We start from the raw sequence: 23,751 nt of genomic DNA on the forward strand, positions 1-23,751 counted from the left end.
AAGGTAGCCTGGGCAATTCAGAAGACTGTCTCAAAATAAAAGTTTTAAAAAGGCTGGGAAATAGTTCAGTGATAGAGCACTAGCCTGGCATATGGGAGGCTGGCCTTGATCTTGCAGTCCTCCCGCTCATCTCTAGCAGCCAGGATGACAGGCATGGACCACTGCGCCTGCGTAGCAGATTCTTGTTCCACGGCTGGCTGCGTAGTGTCCTGTTGGGTGGCAGGATGGACGGCATGTGTTCAAGCGGCCTCTTAGTTGTGGTGTGGAAGTAGTGTGTCAGTAGCTCCTACCTCAGTTTCCTCATTTGGGAAATGGGGTTGATGACGATACTGGTGCCCAGCTCATAGAGATGTGAGGCTCCAAGGGTCGTTCATGTCCCAGTTGGAGACAGTGCCTGGAGCAGCGCCAGCCTTGTAACATGCCAGCTATCCCTGCTTATCACTTTCCCCTTCGGAAAGGTCATGGTGAAAGGAGGAAGGAGAGCGAGTTAGAGGCATCAGAAAACACCTTTTTGCAGGTGAGCAGAGGAGGACACAGTGATGAGCAGAGTTTCTGGGGAGTCACCACAGTGCTGGACAGTGTGGTGCTCCCAGGTGGGTGTCACTATTGCTCCCACTGTGCAGACGAGGACATCAAGGCAGAGAACTGCACACCTCCAGCAAAGTCTCGCAGCTGGGATCCAGAGCCAGACCGTCAAACCACCCGCACACCCACCCGCACACCCACTGCTGCGTAGCTCTGCCTCTTGATGTGGGGAAGAGAGGAAGAAGATTCAGGGTGCAATAGAGACGGGGTCCAGGGGGCTGGCTGCTGGGCTCGGCTCAGAGGGAAAAGCCTCTGCAGAGAATGGGGGATGATGCTCGGATCCTCTCTGAAGCCGGAAGGAAGAGGTGGCCAAGGCCAAGGGAAGGCTTAGGAGAGGAGGCTTGCTGATGCTGAGAGGGGATCTGGGGAAGTGAGGAGGCCCTGGAGGAAGTGCAGAAGCCCCAGAGAGGGAGGGAGGGAGGAAAAACCGAAGGACCTTCACCTTGGAAGTGGTTGGAGCAGAGTGAGCCCAGGGAAGGTGGGGGAGGTGGGCATCAGAGATGGGAGGGGCCTTGGCAGGCCAGTTTCAGGACTTGGGCTGTCACTGGGAAGGTGACTCTGAACTTAGGAAGGACAGATCTGATTTGTGTGTGCGGGGGTTGCCTGTGACGGCATTGGCCAGGGCAGAGCCAGGGGCTCAGGCAGAGGCTGTTTGGGCCATCCAGGGCAGATGGCGGGGACAGATCTCTAATCCACAGCAGCCACCAGTGTTTGGCTCCCACTGAAGAGTTCGGACCATGCTCTTCCTTGAAGCCCCCTGACAGTGCAGTCTCCCAGCCTCGGGTGGTGCCCGTGCTGGGGACTGGCAGGTGCTCTGGGTGGGGCAGTCTAGCCTGCTGCAGGATTCCCTCCCTCTCTCCTTCCTTCCTGTCCTGGGGCTTGAACCCGGGGCCTCCTGCTACCCCAACCACCTCCTAGGATGTTTGGCAGGAACCTTGGACTCCACCCTAGGTGCACCTGCGCTCCATCCCTTCCATGTGACACCCCAAAGTGTATCCAGATATTGCCAAATGTCCCTTGGGAGGCAAAATCCACCTCCCCCACTCTCTGGAGGGAGGGAGACAAACCGCCATGGCTGTTAGGAGACAGTGGCCACTCCTCGCCTGCCTGCTGGAGGCTTTATTTTGTCCCTGCACCTCACACCTTGCCTTCTGGTGCTGGGCCATCTGCCTGATGGGGCACAGCCAGTCCCTCCACCGCCTGCCCTTTGTACCAGGCCCTCTCTGCCGCTAATCCTGCCAATTCCTCCTAGAAAGAAGTAAAAGCAAGCAAACAAACAAAAAACCCAACAAAACAAAACAAACAAACACCCCCGCCCCAGGGTAGATAGCTTCTCCCAGGGAGGGACAGGGCCTGGCTGCAGCTAGCCATCACGTGGCCATGGCTCCCTGCTCTGGAGGTGAGCCTTTCTGTCGTCATGCCCAACATTGGCCTGGATTCTCTTGGGCCCAAAAGGAACAAAACAAAACAAGATATTTCAAATACTCCCTGCCTCGGTCCTGTCCCTTTCACATAATGGACAAGCCTGCCGCAAGTTGGGGGCAGATAACTCCGAGTGGCTTCTTTTCAGAGGCAGTCACACTGGCTATCTCTGGAGATGCAGCCTGCCTGGGCTGCCGCTCCTGCTGCCCGCCTGGCCGCCTGCCAGCGTGGGGTGGGGGGGGAGCCGTTCTGCAAGGCCAGGCCTTGGCCAGCGAGGTGCCTGGGCAAGAGCTGGGGCCAGCCTCACTGCTGGGATACTGTCTCCACCGCCCCCTTCTCTCTGTCCCCTGGGAATATTAAGAGAGACACGTTTTAATCTATTTTTATTAACTCGTTGCTTATTAATATCACCAAGGAACCTACTTGTTTAGGCCTGTGCCGGCTTTTCTATCCAGAGGCAAATGGTTTCCCTTTCATTTCAGCCAAGGATTCCCAGGCCCAGCACAATGGGCCTTTTGGATCCGATAATTCCTAGTTGTGTGGGGGCTCTCCCGGGTCCACTAGGTATTCTGCAGTATCCCTGGCCTTCCACTACATGCTGGCTCTGCCCCCATGGCAGTGGTGACAGTCTAAAACTCTCCAGACATTGCCAAAGACCCCCACCCTGCTCCCCCAGGTGGTGGGCAAAATCGCTGAGAACCACGGATTTCAAGAAATGTAAAAGGCACGTTTTAGAGATGGTCAAGGGAAATGGCCTTGCTGGAGGTTCCCAGGGGGAGGGCGCTTCCTCTGGGCTCCAGTCAGTACTGAGGGGGGCTGGATGAGTCTAATGTAGAGTTTCACCCAGTTCCTTTGGGTAAAGCGCAAGGGGCATCTCAAGGGGTGGACCTCCTGAAAGAAAGCTCAGGCGTTGCATTTGATGTTGGGAGAATGGAACCTTTTGTTTCTGCTGAGCTTGGTTTAGCTCTGCTTTTGAGTCTAGAGGCAGGGCAAGGTACAGGCTTTAGGGATATGAGGTCAGAGTTGGGTTGGAAGTCTGAGTGACAGCACTTGCTGGCTGTGTGACGCCGGGTAGCTCATTCACCTCTCTGGGCCCACTTCCAGGTTCCTAACAATGCTCCTTCCTTCATGAAATCAGTCTGTGCAACACTCATTTAACAGTCACCGCACTCAGGCTTTAAGAAGGGATAGAAATGGGTCTCCAGGTTGAGGCCTGCAACATTTGGCTTTCTTTATTTCCTGTGTCTTAGCCACATTCCACCAAGTCCAGGAATGACCCTTAGCAGGCCGGGCCTGGCTTCCTCTTCAATCCGCATCCCTCCCAGGATTCCATCTGCCACCATACCTTTGTCTCGGTCCCCAGCCGAGCTGTCGTTTTCCCAGATAACCTCAGAGCTATCCGAATGCCAGCAGCATTCCTCCAACGGAGCTGAGCTGCCAGAATAAGCCAGCAGCTTCCTGCTCTTTGCCCCAGAAAACATTTCAAGTGATCAAGTGATGGGGAGAGGGCGGAGGGCGGGGGAGGATGCGGCAGCTGCTTATGCAACAAGCTTTAATCCAGGGTTAAAATCCTCCACGCGCACCCGCGGCCGCTTTCATTTCCTCATCGGGTCTTGGAAGTTAGCTGCACATCAGATCCGCCACCAGCCCCGCCATCCTGTTGGTTTCCCCAAAAGCAGCACCCGCAGAAACCGTGTTCCCAGTGGGATGGTGGAGGGCTGGATGGTGGAGGGCTGCCGCCCGCACAGCCAGGAGAGCACAGCTCCACCGCTCAGGCCTCTGCCATTTGGTCCCTGGAAGTTCCCCTCCCCAGGAAGAGCCAGCTTCTCCCTTCTGGTGAGGCCTCTGCCTGTGGCACTGGGTGCTGGATCTTTGTCAGCCCAAGTGGCTACATCTCAGCCTCAGCAACGTAAAACAACGAAATCCTGTCCCTTTTCAAAAGCCTGGGCCTTGTCTTACAGTACAGTGTGTTTGGCTCCCCGGCCAGATCCTGATTCTAAGATTCCCAGCCAGGAAGAATTTACACACACGCTCTAGGCATCGCTGGGGGCGGGGGCAGGGAGAGCTAGCAATCTGCTCTTGGCTTTCTTTGTGGGATGGTGTGAGACCAGAAAGTCCACAAGTCCTCTTTTCCGAAGGAGAGGAGACTTCAGGGTAGCTCTTAAAGAAAGGCACTTATTTACCTTCTGTTGTTCCGGCTTGCATTTTTTTAAAAAACAAGTCTTTTTAAGCACCTGATTGTTTAAAAACAAAATAAATGCAGAAAAAGAAAGCATCCTTGAACATTTTTAAGATCCACTTGGATTGGCCTTTCCTTTGCCTTCTCCACAAAGGCAGCTTTAGGAAGAAACAGGCTCTGGCCTCCTAATACTATGGAGATGGGTGGAATTATAAGCAGCTCGGAAAAACTAGTTAATGTTTTACTGGGGAGCAGTGCCGGAGATGGGGGGGCGGGAGGGGCCATCAAGTGTAGGTCTGTGTAGGTCTGTATAGCTGTTGCATCTGCCTTCGGAGCCCAAAGAAGCGGGTCTCCGTGGACATAAATTGAAGCAAGAATCTTTATGAAGCTCTTGGGATTTGTGTGCCCCTGAGGAGGGCCCAGTTCCCTAGAACGCACTTCAGAGAGGAGTGGCGGGAAGGGCTGACCTGGGGTGTGCAGGCCCCACTGTAATAAGGGTGCTTGTTTCTTGGCCGGGTTTGACATCTTTCTTTCTCCCTCTGGATTTAAATGGCTTCTCAGACTGAGAGGCAGACTGCCTGTGCCCTGGATTCAGAAGGTACACGCCTCCTCGGGAAGCAGAGGCGAGAGACAGCGGCTCTCTCTCTCTCTCTCTCTCTCTTTCTGCATCTGCCCAGAGAGCTGCAGCTGGTACTTTTCCACAGGCCTTTTCTGCGATCTCAGGGCCTCGCTTTTCCCAGCCAGACCCAGAGTCCGAGAGAGGGTTAACAGGCAGGAAGCTGCAGCCATAGCAGACTCATACGGAAGTCAGATTTTTGTTTAACTGACAGGTTTAGCAGGCCTCAGGGGTGGGGGAGGGGGCTGGAGGGGAAGGGAAGTTAGTAGGTGGAGGCCTGTGGCCTGCTAGGAACGGATTTGGCTTTTCTTAGGGTAAGCAGGAGAGGGCCCCCCCTTGGCAGCTTGGCAGGGAGGCAGGAGCCATTTTGCTTTTCCTTTGAGGACTGACCCAGGGGGGCCAGAGGTTAGACTCTGGCCTGGCCGGCAGTAGCTCCCTGGCCTGCTTTTCCAGGAGGCATTTTGACAATGACTGTGCAGACTTGACCACGCTCTCCCCGCAGTGGCCGGCTGCTGTCCTGGGAGAAGCCCGGCGGGCCTGGGGCTGATTTCCTGGGGCTGGCACCAGAGCTGCTCTGAGGCCTCCCTCCAGCCCTTCTCCTGTCCCCCTGAGTCTTTCCTGGGCTCCTCGCTCTGCTCAGCATTCCCCTTGGGGAACCCCTCTGCCGGCTAGCCGTAGAGAAGGGCCAGCCTTTCTCCTGAGGAGCAGGCCAGGGCCCTGGGGCCAGGTGACGGTGAGCCCTTCCAGCCCACCCCAGATGCTGCCTTCCCAGTGGCCTCCGGGCCTCGGGCTCTGCAGGAGCAGGTCAGGCTGGCCGCACTGGTTCGCCAGTGCCGGGGAATCCAGCCAGGGTGTGGGAGAAGTGCGTGCGGGGGCCCCTTTCCCAAGTTTCTCTTGCCGCAAAAGGCCTAGCTTAGCCTGTCTTTTTCTATGCACAGGATGGCTCTGGCTCACCCGAGCCTCACAAAGATAATCGCTCAGGAAGTGTTTCAGCCAATCCGGGGCCGCTTTACACTCCGACTGGCCGGCGCAGCCAATCGGGGATGAGCTTTTATTAGGCGGCCAGATCATCAGCCGAAGTGCCAAACCCTTTTTCTGTGAGAACTAGGAGCCTGTCCTCCATGTTTTATAAGTATTGACATTACACAGTGTTAACAATGCATCCACAGAGGTAAGCTCGGCTTTTTAACCATCTTTTTCCCCCTCCCTCTGAGACATCCGAGTTGTGGGCGAGCAGTGTGACTTCTCTGTGGCTGGCTGTGCCACACTCACCCCAGAGCACTTAGGTTAACTTGGAACTCTTTAGAGAGATTTTTTTTCTCCTTTTTTTTTTTTTTTTCTTTCTTGGGTCACATGGCTAAGTAGCCATTAGCCATAGCTTGGTTTTGCAACCTGGCAAGGGCCTGGCACACCTTTGCCTCCACCAGGGCATGGTGTTTCTGGAATAGTTTGAAGCTAGACCCTGGTATGCCAAGAGAGAAGCTTTCTTTTCCTTTTTTTCCCCTCCTTTCCCTCCCTTCCCCTCTCCTTCTCTCCTGAGCAGTTTCCCCTGCACTATTGTCTTCTCTTGGGTCACATGCCTGCTGGGGGAAGAAAATGGAAGGTGAACACGCAGGCTTCTCTCCAAGGAGCGCTCATGGCAGACAGCAGAGCAGGCAAGTTTGCCTTCCCAGAGAGGTTCTGGGAAGGCTGGACTAAGTTCTGACAAGAGAGGCCGAGCGCTGGAAAGAGAGCCCAGCCCTCAGCAGAGCAGCCAGGAGCCAGGGTAGCTCTGGGCCTAGGTGGGTGGCGGGGTGCGTGCCTCCTCTTTCTCTTCCTCTCCAGAGCTTCTCCCTTGAAACTACATTGTTCAGCCTTTTCTCCTGACTTAGCTTGATACAGAGTGTTCTGCAAACCAGCCTACAGCCAGCAAATGTTTCTGAAAGTGTTTGCTAGGCTCTGGAGGAAGTTTTTGGAGTAGGGATAGGGTTTGGGGGGCGGGGTGGGGGGGTGGGAGAATCTTGGACAACATCCTGCATAAAAAAAAAAAAAAGAAAGAAAGAAAGAAAATCTGGGAGGACCCTGAAGCCCTCAGCTTTCTAGTCTTGCATGATTTTCAATGAACTAATGTATCTTTTATCTTTGTTTTCATTTTTTTCCCTTGTTTTAAACATTGTATCATCCTCTGTGCTCCTGTGTGATAGAGTGCAGAGGAAATAAAATCATGTTTGTGGCTCCTGACAGCATTCCCTATCCAGTTGTTGGGTTGTATTGTTGTGGTGCTGGTGTGTGTTTTTAATAATACCATGTAACTGTTTAAAAACAATTTCGTTTTTGATCAAGTCCCAAATCTGCCAGGCTGTTCTCTCTTCCTAACTGTGGAAAAATGAGACGGTTACTTGAACATTTGTTGGGTAAGTAAAGCAATCCATTTCCTCTGTGACCATGTAGCCAGATTTTTTGTGAACATTTGGGGTCTGTTTGGAAGAGGGGGTCTTGGCTATAGCAGCTGGGGGCTTCATTAGCAGGAACAAAATAAGAGCTTTTAAAGAGAGTCTGGAGTTTAGGTGACTGTTTGAATCCACTGTTTTTCCTGATAACCTGCAGCTAGGAGGGAAGATTTCACTTCCTGTTTACCCTCAGCCAGGGGAGAAATGTTCAGGGCATGTCTCTTGCTTCTTTCTACACCTTTAACTGGGTTTGTTTGGATCTTAGGACTCTGGGTAGGAGGTCTGCTTGTTGTTAGTTAATGCAACTGCTTGTTCTTAAGTCACAGAGCCCTACAAACATGGGGGGGCCAGGAGCTAACTGGTGGTGTGCGTGTGGGGGTGGGTTGTGTCAGTACTTAGTTTTAGGGTTACTTAGTGCAAAATCCCATCCACCACCAAACTTGATTTCATTCAGGACTCAACTGACCAACAGAGTTGGCCTTTTTCCATGCCTGACCCACACATCTGTAAGCATGCTGGCCTGACTTGGCTTTATTTGTCTTTTTCTACCTTCCCCCTGATATCTGTATGCTGTAGCTAGAATTTAAAAGTGAAAAAAAAAAAAAGTCAACTTTTGCTTAGCGTTACCTTTAGAATTCCCTTGGAAATTCATTCCATACATTTCCAGCTGGGAGACCAATTCAGCAGGATTTTAAGTGCTAGAAATATATTCAGTATCTGTGTTATGCCAACTTGATGAAGTCAGTTAATCTTTTTTTTTCTTTTTAAAGTAGTGTCCAGCCACCCAACTTTTGACACCAGTTGGATGAAGGTGCATTGAATAAGGAGAAATGCACCAGATTCTAAGTTGAAGTCTAAGGTGGGCCAGCATCTTAGAGTCAAAACGCAGAGGGTGGTGATATTTTATGTGGAACAGCCCCCCCCCCACTTAAGTTCAGACACTTAGCTATTTTCTTTGTTCTTATCTCCTTGCTCTAAATGGAAATTTCATATTGAGCTTCTTGTGGTCTCCCTAGAAGCAATATCTAATCACAAGACGCCTGGTTTGGTGCCTTCAGTGTTTGCATAATACTGTGTTTGTTGGGCTGCAAGGAGACTTAAGGGCAGAGCATTTGTCCTCTAAAAGCTTGCATTAAAATGGCTCCCACAGGTTTGGAAAGCTAAGACCTGTTTTCAAGTGTGCTGCCCCAGCACCTTCCCAGCCATGGATCAAGCTGGTCACTTTTCCTCTGGTACTGTGGCCATCACCAAGCACGGGTCAGTAAAAAGTTAATTGCTTTTCAAAGTAGCCCTCATTTCCCAGTTCCTAAAGGGAAGGAATGTCTGCATTGCAGCAGGACGAGGTAGAGACAGCAGTGTGGGCCCACGGAGCAGCCCAATGGGCTTCCTCTCTCTGGCTCTTGAACCAATAGACTGGGAGGAAAGGTTAAAGACTGACAATTGCAGTGGCCGGACTGAGAAGGGTGTTCTGGAAATTTCTACTACCATCTTTGTTCCTTTCAGGAAAAGCAGTTCCCCAGGCTGAAGAGTCCTACATTCCATTCCTCGGGCCTCCCCCTTCCTCCCCCCTTGCTTCTCTCATCAAGGTAGAATGTTCTTCTGCCACATTGGTAAATTGCAGAGGGAGGAACAGAATGATGGGCTGTTTTCCTTTTTCCTTCTGCCTCCTTGGTCCCCAAAGAGGATGACAGCTGCAAGGAACAAACACAGACACACTGGAGCTTTTGATTCCTTTTTTTTTTTTTTCCTCCAAGACCCTCCAGGATGGATGCACTTTCTGCTTTGGGAAATTAAGTGGTATTCACGTGGGGGAGGGGGAGGGGGAAGCAGCGGCTTTTATTAGCTCCAGAAAATGGTCAGTGTTCAGTCTGTAACTAGGAATTAATTATATATAATCACTCAGTAAACTTTCTTCAGAGTTTTTCTAATTGCTGAGCATGAACATAGTGAGGCCGTTGGAGCCAAGTCCAGCTACTTTTATAATTAACAGCTCAAAGATTCGAGTCAGAAAGAAAGAAACAATGAGGGCCTCTTGGTTATAAATTAGGGATGAAAACAATAGTTATTTTCCTTTCTTTCTTGTAACCCCTTTTCTTTTAAACAAAACATCCCCCTTTTCTTTCCCTGGGGAGAGCCAGTAGGGATCTTAGAAGTAGAAGACCGAGTCACTCTTTAGAAAGCTGGGTGACAGTAACCTAGCAAAACCTGCAGGCAGGGGTGGGTTTTGGAAGGACCAGCCACTTCCAATGGGTGACCTTCTTTGTTTCTTCAGCCTTCTCTCCCCTTCTCTCCTCTGGCAGAGGCAGCCAAACATTTGTCAGCCCTGGATCTTGTTTTGCCTCTGGTTGACCCTGAAAAGAAAGATACATTCAAGGGGGCCTTCCCCACCCTGCAGCAGAGACCTGAAAGCCGGCATGTTTGGAGGCCCCAAGTTGTTCTTAAAATGCACAAACAAGTAAGGATTCACCCTTGGCCTCAGGTTGCTGCACTGGGGCTGCCCTTCCCCCCCTGCTCTCCTTACAGACAAACAAGCAGGCGGTGGCCACGCCAGCTCTGCAGCCTGAGCCTGCCAGGCTGGCCCTCCCCATCACGGTCACCTACCTACCGGCCGGCACTGAGCCAGTGCCCGTCCTCGCCCTGGCTTGGCCCTGGGCTCTGTGCCCTCTTTCTCCCCTGGAGCAAAAAAGCAGTCACCTTGAAACTCCTCATTCCCAGCTCTGGAGGAATCCTGAGGCCAATTCTCAGACCTTAACAGTAAATGACATTATCCACCATGAGGCTATTAGTTTGGCCTCTGAAAACGGGTTTTGCAAAACCTATTGTTCATTCTCAGGGCCCTGTTGGGGGTGGACCTAATTTGTGAGTATCCTGTTCCTTGGAGAGGGTAACGTGCAAGTTGGGGTTTCTCTTTTGCAGACTGGGGTTGTCTTTCCATGATGTTCACATCTTGGGGGTGGCTCTGCAGAGAGCTGGGTGGAAGGTGGCCGTTTTCAGGCTTATAAACAGCCTTTTAATTTTACCTTGGCCTCAGCCTGGGGTGCAGTCCTCCAGCTTAGCTCTCCAGACGCCTGCTGTTCCAGAAGCACTTTCATTTTACCTCACTTGCAGGATGGATGCAGAGCTGGCCGCCCTGCCCTGAGAAGGGGGAGTGGGCTTCTTCCCACCCCCACCCCGCCCCCACCCCCAGCCTGCTCCCTGGGAACATTTCCTGTTTGCACGGACACCTGTCTTGTCTGCCAGTGTGATTCCTAACCTTCCACCCACCTAGTTCCAGGGCAAGAAGGCCCATCCCAGAGCCTCCTGTTGAAGGCTCAGAATCTGAAAGGGAAGGCTTTTCCTCAGGAACCTGCGACTTCACAAACTCTCTCTCCCTGTCATTGCAGGTTCTTTTTTTTTTTTTTTTTTTTTTTAAGCTTCTAAACGTTGGGTTGTTGGTGTCCTTTGGTCGAGCTTCTCCTGGTTCTGATATTTAGGAAGGTGGCTTTGAAACTAGCAGAGCTGCTTAGACACAGGCTCAGCTATTGAACAAACTGCTACCATTTTAGCTTCAATCCAGGAATGAGGCAGTGTTGCCAGACGCCATTTTAAGAATCCTGCATAAATAGCTTAGCCACCGATGACGGCCTGTTTTAGGTGAGTGCTTATACAAAGCTGCTCTGCTAACCATTCCCTCCCCCTGCCAATTTAGAAAAAAATTAATTGCAGATTTTAGGGAAGCATGTTTTTTTTTTTTTTTTTAAATTTGGATGTTCACTGTTTTGTGTTCTAGAAGAGGAAGATGTTCTGCCTTGGGGATTAAACATTTCTTACAGCCTGGACCATTTTGGGATTTTGAATGAAAGTAAAAAAGCCAAGAAAAGTCCTGTCGAATGATGCATGATTCTTGAATTGCCGTGTGATGAGCCTCATCTGAGAACCAGGGTCTTGTGCATGCTGGTTATATATTCTAGATGGGTTAGAGATTGTTGGTTAAAAGTCAAATAGAAAGGGCACTTAGGGAAAAGAAATATCTGGGCGTTGTGTATCTAGGCATTTTTTTTTTTCTGTCAAACCTGGATGCTTTTTCTTGTCTCTCTCTCTCTCTCTCTCTCTCTCTCTCTCTCTCTCTTTTGGAAGTGTGGAAGGGATGAGATTCCTGGGAATTACGGACCAGCCCTGAGCCCTTCTGAGTCCTCAGAATTAATAACCAGAAGGCTTAAAGCATCCTGGAGGTGTAGCAGTTCATCTGTAACTTTTAATTGCTCTTTTCTTTTTTCTTTCAGTGCATGCAGGTTCAGAAGCAAGCGCAGACTTTTCTTGATTTGGCATTAGGGGAAAAGCTTTTATTCTTTTGGGGGCCAGGGTGGGGGATGGTCTTCATTGTGTTTGTAGGTGCTGTTCTTCTTCCTTCTTTGAATTGCCTGGACTGTATCAGTTTGTGAAATCCACAGGCAAGTGACTTGGGTAAATGTGAGTGCCAAAGGTGGTGGTGGTGGTGGTGGCGGCGGCGGTGGCGGCGGCTACAGTAATGTATACAACTAGTTGATGGTGAATTTTCCTATGGGGCTGTGGGGTGGTTTTCAGCTAATCTCACCCTTTTCTTTTAGTGGCCCCCAGTCTCCCCAATAGACCTTTAAAAAAAGAAAAGGCATGCCAGTTTGAAACCAGGACTTGTCCTTCCTTTGTTTTTGATTTAAATGATCAGGTTGCAGGAAGCTAGCAGATATGGAAGGAGAGAAGCTATGTATTTTCTAAGACTTACTGTGTTAATGGCAGAAGTTCAAAGCATCTCTCCAGATGCAGCTGCCTTTTCTTTTTAACAAATATTTGACTGTTTTTCCCCAAAATGACCTAACAGTTCTTAAACCTAAGTTGACTAAGATCTGTTGGGCATCCAGATAGATACAAATCTTTTCTCATCACCCCTTTTGATGCAATATTTATAGCCCCCCCCAACACACCAGTACTTAACACTAAAAAAAAAACCAAAAACCAAAAAACAAAAAACCTGAGATCAGTGGTATAGAAAAAAAAAGGAAGTCTCTTTAGATGTGGCTATTGGAAATGACTAATTGTGCATTCTGGTCTTTGCTTTTATAAACGAAGTTTTTTTTCCCCCTTTTAATGCATAGGAACTGCAATTTCCTTTAGTCAAATATAAGTGTGTGTGTGTGTGTGTGTGTGTGTGTGTGCACGCGCGCATGTGCCTGGGCATATATGTGCACGGGTTTCTTTTGAAAGGATGGCTTGCTCATCTGTGAAAAAGATGGTTTTCTCAAACCGTTGTGCTTGAAATCCTGGGCTAGGGCTGGTGGTGCTGTTGCTGAAGTTAGGTGATCTTGGTGCCCACTTGTAATACTTGAAAGGATAAAACAGCTCAACTTTCCCCCCTCTCTTTTGCTCCAGAATTGATTATCTTAAACTCAGCAGCAAACAGCTACCCCATAACTAGTTTGCATTTCTTAGCCTCTCAGCAGCATTCCTGCCTCAAGTATTCAGCTCCTCCAGGCTGTTACAAGCCAAATAATTGTTCTCTTGAATGCCTTCCTCCTCCAGGATCAATACACCTTTGAATGTTTTCATGGCAGCAGAAATCCTTCAAGTGGGTTTTTGGGCTCTGTTATGCCTAATTGTTGCTTTCACCACTGTACGGTTTAGTTGAAGCCCAGATTAGCGTTTTCTGCATCATTCAAAATATGGGATCGGTTTCAAGAAGTTTAGGATTTCACAGACTTCTTGCTAGAGAGGGAAACCAAATTCTAGTTGCTGGAAAGATCAAGGTTGCTCTTTAACCTTTTGAAGTTAACCATCCACCCATCTCTGAGAGCGGTGTGGGGCTTTTTTGTTAAAATCTGTTTCCAGTCACTCCAAGCAAGAACCAACCCAGCAGCACAACCCGTGTGTGTGTGTGTGTGTGTGTGTGTGTGTGTGTGTGTGTGTGTGTTCGATCCAGTGGTGTGTTGTGGGCTGAGATGTGTAGCTCTGAAGTTGGAGCAAAGGAGTCTTAGTGCTAAAATCACCTTCGATCAGTCACCGTTGTGTTATTGTATGTTAGTGAGGTGTTTAAATTTAGCAGGCTGCTCTCTTCTGACGAAAACCATTTGTGACAACGTGTCAGTTGTTCTTTGGTGATTTGTGTCACTGGCTTCTCTACAGATGCTGTGTAAATTAAGTTGTTAATGGGGTCCAATATCGGAATGCTAAACGTGTTAATATCCTGATTTAAACCCAGGCCAGCCTCCTCCTCTTCCTCTGCTGGGACTGGCTAGTGGAGGCCCGGAGCTCCTGTAATTTAATCCTGAGCTATCATCTTTTCCTTTCTGCCTGCCGCCCATCCTGAACTCTCCTCCCAGCCAACCTGGGGCTCTTCTGAACACGTCTGCATCCTACACTGGGGTTCCAGGCCCAGGCCGCCTTTCTGGACTCTTTTTGGCCTTGTCACTGTCTCAGATGGCCCGACACAGACAGGACGTTCTTCTCTAGCCTTCTTCCTGCCCTGGCTTGAGTCTTCCCAATGGAAAATTCCAGCCCTGTCAGTTGGCGACGCACCTCTTGCTCCTTGTGGAGCTGTGGTCTGATGGAATCGCATTCTGAGTGGTGGCTGCCTGGAAAGTTCTAGCGCCTCCAGCCCTTCTTCACACCTATAAACTCATGACTTCACTTCTTCCCTGGGCCTGGCTTGGGAGGTGGTATGGGGGGAAGATCTGGAATGGCCCAAGTTCCAGCGGAGAGGGAGAGAAGGTTCTGGAAGACTTTCCAGCTAAAGGTGCTTGCTTACCTGCCTTCTCTCCCCATCCCTGACTCTTGGCGGGGTCTTTCCTCATTCCACCTTTGTGGGGGAGGATAATTAGTCCAGCTCCAGAGGGAGCCAAGCCTGCTCTACAAGGACCCACCATGGAGGGGTGGGGGGCGGGTGCACAGATCTCTAATTCCCGGAGTCGATGCTGATTGTTGGAATTGTTTTGCAACCAGCTGTTCTTCGGCATATTTCACTACTTTGTAATTTAACCTGTATCTTTTTTTTTTCCCTCTTTGTGTTCCTGCCTCATCAGAGAATTGTAAGATTTTGAGGGGGGGGGGCGGTCTGGGAAATACTCACTGCAGAGTTTAGAGATGAGAACTCTGGGAACTCTGCGAACCCTTCCCGCTGCCTGACTTTGAACCCAGTGCTGGCAGTGAGAAGCTTGTGTGTTTGAAGGCTGGGTTCTCCTGAGCCCAAAGGGGTAGGTTGTAATTGTGTATCCAAAAAGATTTGCTTCTTTGCATACCCAATAGCATGACCATTGGAATAGTAATTTGACTTAAAGAACCATCTAGGGTTTTAAAGGAGCCCTTTAGGAATCTTACACTGAAATCAGGTCTGTCCTTTCCCCTGTGGTGGAGAAGGATGGGGCTTGTCTTACCAGTGGGCTGTGGCTAGGCTTCTCAGGGGCTGAGAACCTCCCCAGGCAGGTTCTAGCCCACCTAAACATGAACATAATCTGCTCTGTTTCAGCTTGGCTGAAGAGGAAATAAAAACAGAACAGGAGGTGGTAGAGGGCATGGATATTTCTACTCGCTCCAAAGGTGAGTAAAATTCTTGCATTATCTATTTCTGCGGGGTTTCTTTTTATTGTCGTGAAGGGTGGCCCTCTGAGCTGGCATTGCAACAGTCTGTGAATTGTGAGATGTGGACCCTTTGATGGCTGAACCTAACTTCTGGAGAAATCTTTTGATTGTCTAACCCTAACCCTAACCCTAACCCTAACCCCTGCACGTATGCATAGGTGTTGGGAATTGTCGGGAATTGTCCCGACATTAGGTTTCGGGCATGTGTTAGGCCTGGGGATGGGCAGCTGCTGCTGGCTTCCTGATTTTAGCAACAGGCCTCTTTGGGATCTCAGAAGAGGGATGAAGTTGGCCTGGTGCCTGGGGAAATGGTGATCTTGGGTCAGAGATGAGAAGGAAGATCTGGGCTTTCTGGAATGCTGGGGGCAGTGTTTGCATTTAGGGCAAATCGTGGCACATTAGGGCACATCCAGTTTGTTTGCTCAGGGTGTGAGCGGACTCCTCCACCATACTCCTGGGCTGGTCTGTGAGACTCACAGGCCTCTGCAGAGGGAGCAGGGCCTCACTCCTTCCTCAGTGTGCTTTTAGAAGTGAGCTGCTGAGTCCTCCTCATGTCTGGTTGATGAAAATGCTTGTCCCTAAACTTAATGGCTGTACCAGTGTTTTTATTCCCTTAGCACCTCCCTGAGTGCCTGCTCTGCGTGCAGGGAGGCGGGAGGGGCTGCAGAGAGGGCGCTTACAGATTATTCCAGAAGGACATTCTCATCTGGCCAGAGGATCACAACAAGTGACTCCCTAAAGGCTCCTGAAACAACAACAACAAAAATGTTTTGAGGATTTTTATAAAGCAGCATGTCTGTCTTTCTCTTTCTCTCTCTCTCTCACACACACACACACACACACACACACACACACATTTACTCAGTACTGGGGTGTGACCAGGGCCTTGTGCATGATAGACAAGCACTTGACCACTGAGCTGCACCCCCAGCTCTTTTTATTTTGGGACAGGGTATTTGCCAAGCTGCCCATGCTGGCCTTGAACTTGGCGATCCTCCTGCCTCAGCTTCCCTAGTGACTGATGACAGGTCAGCATGGCATTTTGGGCCCAGCTGAGGCTCAGATCACCAGCAAGGCCGGGCTGGCTGGGGCTGGCCTGTGCTGGGAGCAGGAGAGGTCGCAGCTCCTTCCCGTGCAGGGCCATCGGGTTCCGTTGTTGGGGAGAGTCACGGAGTACCTCATGCAGAGGAAGTGCCTTTCCAGAACCGTGTTTGGAGACAGTGGTGCCCCTTGCCTGCTTGTGGCTGGGTGCAGTGAGCCTAGAGAGGCGTGGTGGCTTTGTCCTTGCTCTGCTGCCTGCTGTCTGTGTCTGACCTGCTCTTTTCTTATCGTGAAGGGTGCTGGGTTTGAAACTAAGGCTCCCTCTTCCCCCACAGCTATAAAATGGCCTTGTGTCTATGAAGAGCTTATGAAGGCTTGGCCATACCTGGCGCCTTCTCTTGATGAATTCCTCTGATCTTTTGTCTTTGTGGCGCAGGGCTTGCGCGTGCTAGGAGGGTGCTTTGCCACTGAGCTCACCGCATCCCCTTTGGTTTCTAATTAATTAATTATTATTATTTTTTTGTACCGGGGATTAAATCAGGGGTGCTCAGTTACTAAGCCACATCCCCAGCCCTTTTTAATATTTTATTTAGAGACAGGGTCTCGCTGAGTTGCTTAGGGTCTCATTAAGTTGCTGAGGCTGGCTTTGAACTCATGATCCTCTTGCCTCAGCCTCCCAAGCTGCCGGGATTTCAGTGTGCGCCACTGCGCCCAGCTGTTTGTTTTTTTTTTTTTAATTTTGAGACAGGGTCTTGTTAAGTTTGAGCTTGTGGCCCTCCTGCCTCAGCTTCCGGGAGGTTGGGGTTGTAGGCGAGCGCCTTTGTGCTCAGCCGCCCAGTCCCCTTCTGAGGTGGGAGCTGTCATTTCCCCTTGCAGATGAGGAACCTGAGGCTCCAGATGATGGGGTCTCCGGGTGGTCAGCAGCACAGCAGGACTGAACTGAGACTGGCTCCAAGGAGGTGCCTCCATCCTGGATGTGCCTGCAGTGGCCCCTGGACCCTCACGGTGACAGTCAGGGATCGCCATCTAGAGCAGGGCGCTGCCCTGCTCAGGCCCATCTGCCTGTGGAGACGCCTCTTCTGGTCCTGTAAGCGAGGAGACCTCCCTTCTCTTCATCTCACGCCTGGGTGCTCCTGACTCGTCACCAGGTGGCAGCCCCTCTGCTGCCTGAGTGACTGCTTCGGGTGACCATGGCCTCTCCCTGCTGGAGCTAGGAGCATGTTAAAAAGCGTCTCTTTTGTGCTGGTCCCTCCACCGACCTGCCAGCACCCTCCGTTCCAGTCTGAAGTCCCTGTGCCCTGCCTCCTGGGACAGCCTTGCTCCCTTCCTCTTGTGACATCCTGCTCTCCTTGGGCCATTTCTCCCGACTCCACTCCAGCTGCTGGCCTCCTTCTGTGCCTTCCTTGGGGCCTGTGTGCCCTCTGTCTGGAACACGCTGCCCTAGGACCTGGCTGCCTCTGTCTTGGATTCATCCCCGAGGGTGACTTTTCTTGGCCGCCTGGTCTGAAGGAGTCGTTCTTTCATTTTCTGTTGTTTTTTGAAATAAACTCTTTGCGTTTTAGAGTCACTTTAGATTTCCAGAAAAGTTGTGAAGGCAGTGCTGAGAATCCCCACGTCACCCGGCCTGCGCGCCCACCCCACCCCGATCCTGGCATCCTGGGTGTGAAGCATTTGTCAGAATCCGAGGTGGGGTGGCATGTCATTACCAACACAACCCTTTGCTGTGTTCAGATGTCCTTAGCTTAGCCACTGAGGCCCCTTTGTGTTCCAGGCTCCCCTCCACCATACCTGCTTGTCTTATCTCCTCAGGCTCCTGGCTGGGACAGGTTTTCAGCCCTGCTTTTGATGACCTTGACAGTTTCGAGGTGTGGGCCAGGCGTTTGGTAGGTTGCCCCTCGCCTGGGTTCGTGTGGCGCGTCTCAGGATGGATGGCGAGTTGCTAACCTCAGGATTGGCTGGATGGGTTTTGGGGAGAAGAACCCTCGAGGTACAGTGCCATTTCCGTCACATTAAGGGTGCCTGTTATCAGTAACGTACATCAGTGCTGATGTTGACCTTGGCCACCTGGCCTTGGTGACAGTTCCTTTGCTGTTCATATGGCCTCCTTTGGAGGGAAGTCGTCCAGGCCACAGAGTGGGAGGCCCACTCCACCTCCTGAGGGCGGAGGATCTAAGGAGATTATTTGGAGCTTTTCTGTGTGGGAGGTTTCCTTTCTTCTGCCCTGTTTGTTTGTTTATTTAATCCTTCATGTGAGTGTGAATTTAAGGATAATTGGTTTATACTTGAGGTTGTAATACAATGCTAATTCTCTATTTTATTGCACATTGTTCCCATTTTGGAAGTTGAACCCCCCCCCCACAACTGGGATGGAACCAGGACCCCTCTACCACTGAGATACATCCCCATCCCTTTTTATTTTTTATTTTGAGACAGGGTCTCACTAAGTAGTGGAGGCTGGCCTTGGACTTGAGATCCTCCTGCCTCAGCTGCCTGAGTAGCTGGAGTCACGGCATACTCTACCTCACCTAGATCTGTTTTTTTCTTTTTCTTTTTTTCCTTAATTGGAGAATGGTATTAGAAATCAAGATCTGGGGCTGGGACATAGCTCAGTTGGTAGAGTGCTTGCCTCACATGCACAAGGCCCTGGGTTCAATCCCAGCACCAAAAAGAAAAAGAAGTCAAGATCTGTGTGTTGGACATGCTCACGGTTCCTGGGTGTCTGTGCTTCTAGGTTCTCTGATTGACAGCAGGGAAACATTTACCTGTGTGGTCACCAGGGCATAGGCACCTGTCTGTCCATACTCTTGCATGTACCCATCTGTGTTAGCTAAATGTGAGATCATGAGATCCTGCACCGATCAGCTCTAGCCTCGTCCCCTTAGTTGAAATCTCCCCCCTTCAGCAGTGAGAAAGGTGGCTCCTGCTGTCTGCCCTTGGTGTACCATGTCCTCATGCACAGTTAACCTGATCTGTGACATACAGCTTGACGAATGACCGAGCGAACACTTGGGGCTGTGACTCAGGTCGAGATATTCGAGCATCGTCAGCATCCAGACGGTTCCTTGATCGCTCTGATATTGCTCTCATTCTGTATTTGTTGGTTTCTATGCCAGAATGTGGATGCCTTTTTTAGAAGGGCCTGGGCCTCCGTGCTCACTCCTCCTCTCCCTTCGGGGGTCAGGAACTGCAGAGGTTTCAAAAGCCAAACTCCTCCAGCCAGGTTCCCTGGTTCTGGGTTGCCTCCTCCCCAGTTCAGTCTTTATTCTTTGTGGCTCGGTTTCCCCCCTGGGGATGACGAGGACATAGGGTTAGTGCTGAGGTGAAGTGGCCCACTTGGAGAGTGCTCAGAGTGGAGCTGGGCCGCCGTGAGGGCCGAGGGGCTGGCCTCTGTAGGAACGGGCGTGTCCAGGTGGGCCGCCAGGGCAGGTCCTCCTTGCTGTCCGCCCATCTTCAGCCTCTGGGAAGAGGGTGTGCAGGGAGATGGGAAAACAGCATCCAGACCAACCCCTGCTCAACAGGGAAGGATCGCGTAGGGTGGCCCCGCGGACGGGCTTGGGACCTCTGTCTAGACTCCGACCCCGGGCACCACCCTGCACCTGCCTGTCTGCGGCCCGCGGCAGTGGGAGAGCGCTGCTCTGCCGCTGTTTGGGATGCGCTCCCAGGTGCCCTGTGCCTTGCTTGGGTGGGGAGTCCCTGGAGGGGCGCACCTTCCTCTTTACTGGGCGTTTCTGGGAGCTGTCCTTGGGCGGAGCTGAGTGCTCTTTCCTGGGGAGGGTGTCTGTGGTGGTGGCTTTTGTGTCCAGGACACTTTTCTCACAGAGCCGCTGGCACAAAGGTGTCATTTGTTTTTTGGTACCAGGGATTGAACCCAGGGCGCTTACCCACCGAGCCTCACCGCCAGCCCTTTTTGGTATTTTATTTAGAGACAGGGTCTCACTGAGCTGCTCAGAGCTGTATACACTAAGTGGCTGAGGCTGGCTTTGAACTTGGGATCCCTTCCCTCAGCTTCCTGAGCGGCGGGGACTTCAGGTGTGCGCCACCGTGCTTAGCCAGTGGGACGTTTGTAAAAGTGGACAGGACGGCTGTGGAGCCCGATCTCTTTCTGCTCCAGTTACCGCCAGGTCCGCGGCGCAGGGCTCCTGACTCAGTGAACGCTGGCTACTCCTCCAGCCTGCTTTTCTGTTTGGGAAAGTCAGTGCTTTGGTCCCACATGACACTTCCCGTCTGATTCTTTGGTTATGAGCCGTGGAAGCCAGCTCTCGTTCATTGGGATAGGAAGATGGTCAGTGGGCTCCCAGGAAGGCCAGTGGTCCAGGTGGCTCTGGGGAGTGGAATCGGTCTGTGGCCTCTCATGGACAAACAGAGAGTCCATGTGTCATGTGTCTGCCCTTTGGTTAGGGAAGGGACCCACCAACACCGTCCCCTCCAGGGAAGAGAGAGTTCTCCAAAGGAGCGGAAGGGACCACCTTGGCATGTGGGGAAGCTAGCGGCGGTACTCTGCTGGCAGTTAGGAAACAGGCCTGGGCCGTGCTCTACTTGGGAACCTCGGACACTGCTGATTGGCCCTTCTCCGGCGTCTGCTCCTTACAACTTCCAGGTTATCTGACTGGATTTCCACCTGCGCCCTCTGCCCAGCGAGCTCACCTGTTAACCACGTCCCAAGTCACCCTTTCCATTATGCCAGCCTTGGCATTTTTCAGGGTGTTCACTTCTCAGAAGATAGAGCTTTCAGGGTTTCAAGATGCCACTTGACCTTTGTGTACAAGGAAGTGTCATCTGGATGCCAGACGTGTTTGCGGGGCACATGTTTTGTGAGCACTTACTGGGCTCACAAAAAACCTGCAGATGACCACATTTGGTTCTATGATAATGCTTTGGGGTATGTACGCTGTCCCTGTTTTATAGTGAAGGAAATCGAGGCTCCTGTGAGTCTGACAAGAGTAGCACTGCCCGTCAGACTTGGTCTTTGACTTTAAGCCTTTCACTTAACCGTGGACTGTATCCAAGGGTTCTGAGTTAAATACGCGTAGGGCCCAGCGAGCAGGTCGGTGGCATATGGGATTCTGGGGGCTTCTGTGAATGGGGGTGCTTCCATTTCATTGTTGACCCCTAGGGATACGGCCTACCTGGTTTAGAAATGTGGTAAAAGAGAGAGGAGAGATGTAGTCTAGGTACACCAGCTTTTCAAAGACTGTGGATGAATTCAACGAAACTTATCTTGAGACGGAAGTGGCCGAAGACTGTCAGTTTGCATTCTCTGTGTTGGGTTGGTCACAGCAGAGTTCTTGCAGGACTTTGGGCACCCTGTGTGTGAGTCAGGACAAGCCCCTGGAAGGTCTGGCTCTAGAAGCTTGAAGAGTGATGGGCGCAGGTTGAGTCCTGTCTCTCTACAGGAGGGACGGTCCTGCCATGCACCATACTGCCATGCACCGTCCTGCCGTGCATGCATTCACAGCAGCAATTGTGGTATGCGTTTGCCAGGCTGACAAAGCTGAAAACATTTTAAAAAAATGTCTGTGTAATGTCACCGGCACAAGGGAATGAGCCACTTGGAAACCAGGCACAGATGCAGCGGAAGCCCGAGATATTAAAATCCTGCACGGTACCGTTGTTGCTGAGATCTGCCTGGGTAGGAGATGTTTTCGGAGACAGGATGCTAGAGAATATACAATTATAGCAATTTGCTAACCAGCCCCAGACCTTAATTAGTACAGGATCCTCGTTTTCATTGTTGTATGTAAATTAAGATTCTCACAAAGGGATTGTTTATGAGGATGGCTCCAAGATAGAGACCTTCTGTCATTTTTCAAGGAAACTCTTTTAAGAAAATGAAACTGTAAACACTTTGTGTAGAAGTGCTGAGAATTTTTTTCTTTGAAGAAATGAGCATCGTAATTTCAAGTCTACTTTGCCTTTTTTTACTTCTCCAAGTAGCACCGTCCGTGGACTGTGCAGTAGAGTGTATTTGTGAGTTAGATAACCACCAGATTGTTCCTCTCCCAGCAAGATCTGAAATATCCCGGAACTCGGAAGATGCCTGACTGGCAGCTGGGACGCGGTCCACCCTCCCTGCACGGAGCCCCGTTGGTGACGCCTGAGTGACTTAATTTAGCTTTGGGGTTCACTTGCAGAAACCTTGCGCCCGCTCCACGTTTGAAGCCTGTCCCTGGGACTTGTTTGTGGGACTATTACTATTCTGAGGGATCATGGTCAGAAATCGACCCTTTTTAGCCTTAAAAAGGAGCCCCATCTCTTTCTTCCTCCCAATGCCTTGAGTATACCCCAGAGAGCTTTTAGAGACCCTGACACTTTTTCACTTGAAGTTTTGGGTAATGTTACAGGTTGAGTGTCCTTTGTCTGTAATACTTGGGACCAGAAGTGTTTTGGAGTTGGGATTTTGCAATATTTGCGTGTGCACAATTCAGTATCTTGGACGGGACCTAACAGAGTTCATCACTGTTTCATACGCATCTTCCACAAGTGGCCTGTAGCTCATCTTGGGCAGTATCTTTAGTGGGCCTCTCTTGCGACTGACCTGTCACACGAGACCGGGTGTGGAATTTTCCGCTTGTGATGTCACGTCAGCATGAAAAGTGTCGGATTTTACAGCATCTTGGGTTTCGGGTTGTTGGTCTCGAGATGCTCAACCTCTACTTCATTTGGCTACAGTGGATTTTCTTTTCTTTTTTTTTTTTGACGTGGGATCTTGCTGTGTTGCCGGGGGTGGTCTTGAACTCGGGGCTAAAGCCGTTCTCCTGCCTCGACCCCCTGAGTAGCTGGGACCACAGGTCTGCGCCGTGGGAGCTGGCTCATATAGTGGATTCTTCACCAGTGACGTACGGAGCACGTTTGGGAAGGCCATGGCTTGTGGTAGGAGTGAGTGCAGTGCTGTAAGGTCCCCAAGGTCCCTGTCAACCTCCTGGGAACCCCTGCCTCCCCCGCATTCCTAGGAACCTAGAGATCAGCATTTCACAGACAGGAAGAAACACCTTTATTGATCCCCGCCTCTGCTGTCCGGTGTGTGCCTCGATTCCGTCCTGGACACGCCTTCTCACAGGACTTTGAGGACCATGTGGTTCTAGGTCAAGAAAAGCAAATCCCACCCCTTGTTCTATACCACTGACCTGCACCCCCTGCTCTCCTTGGTTTTTAGGATAAAGATCACAGTCCTCAAATCCTCATGCACTGTCCCTGCCCATCTTCCTGGCCACCTCACTGGCCTCCTTACTCCCTGTATTCCTCTCTTCTTCATTCATACTCCACCTTACAGATCCTTGAAAGAGTCACTGCTGGCCACAGGGCCTTTGCTCATACCTGGAAGCTCTCTCCTCCCCTTTCTCTCCTTGATGCCCCTCCCCACCCCACCATTTAAAGCTCTAGGAGAGGAAGAGTTCTGCCTGTTGTTTGGGTCCATCCTCTTAACTAGTACTGTGCCTGTCGCAGGTGGTGCGCCATGAATCTTTATTTTGAATGAATGACTGAACTTTGTCTATCTGATGGATGGAACTTTGATCCTTTTGTCTTGGTTTCTAGCATAATCCAGTGCCTGGAAATACTTCCCTGGCTCAGGTGTCTGTTCTGTGTGCTACACCTCCTGGCTTATCTTTTTCCTCCAGGGACGTGGGACTGTTGGACGTGGCCCCTTCCTTCTGATTGCTTCCCGTCTTGAGTACTGTTTCTGCTGGGCTCCAGGTGTGTGTCCTGCTTTGTGTCGAGGGCTGCGGCGGATTGGGTGGTGCAGGGCAGACTCCTTGTTGTGTTGGGGACGCCCCACAGGGCTCTGCAGACTGGCTGCCTGTGGTCCTGTGATGCGCCCTTACTGAGCCGCCCTTCAGCAGCCTTCCAGGCTGCCTCTCTCTGAGAACACCTCCCACTGGTCTTCCATATCCCTC

At 51.0% G+C, this 23,751-nt stretch overlaps 1 protein-coding gene across 19 annotated transcripts in view; it reads left to right on the forward strand.

The window, feature by feature from the left end:
• Positions 1 to 4,766: 4,766 nt before the first annotated feature.
• Positions 4,767 to 23,751, forward strand: part of Zmynd8 (zinc finger MYND-type containing 8) — a 97,821-nt gene continuing 78,836 nt past the window's right edge. For 6 of the 19 annotated variants that reach the window (XM_076851988.2, XM_076851992.2, XM_076851991.2 and 3 more), the window contains exons 1-2: positions 9,106 to 9,686; positions 14,706 to 14,776. In XM_076851988.2, coding sequence (XP_076708103.2) covers positions 9,478 to 9,686; positions 14,706 to 14,776 — 280 coding nt within the window. In that variant the 5' untranslated portion in view covers positions 9,106 to 9,477. The other 13 variants (XM_076851989.2, XM_076851993.2, XM_076852010.2 and 10 more) reach the window with 9 other exon arrangements.

This window comes from Callospermophilus lateralis, chromosome 3, assembly GCF_048772815.1.
Source record: "Callospermophilus lateralis isolate mCalLat2 chromosome 3, mCalLat2.hap1, whole genome shotgun sequence".
Taxonomy (NCBI): domain Eukaryota; kingdom Metazoa; phylum Chordata; class Mammalia; order Rodentia; family Sciuridae; genus Callospermophilus; species Callospermophilus lateralis.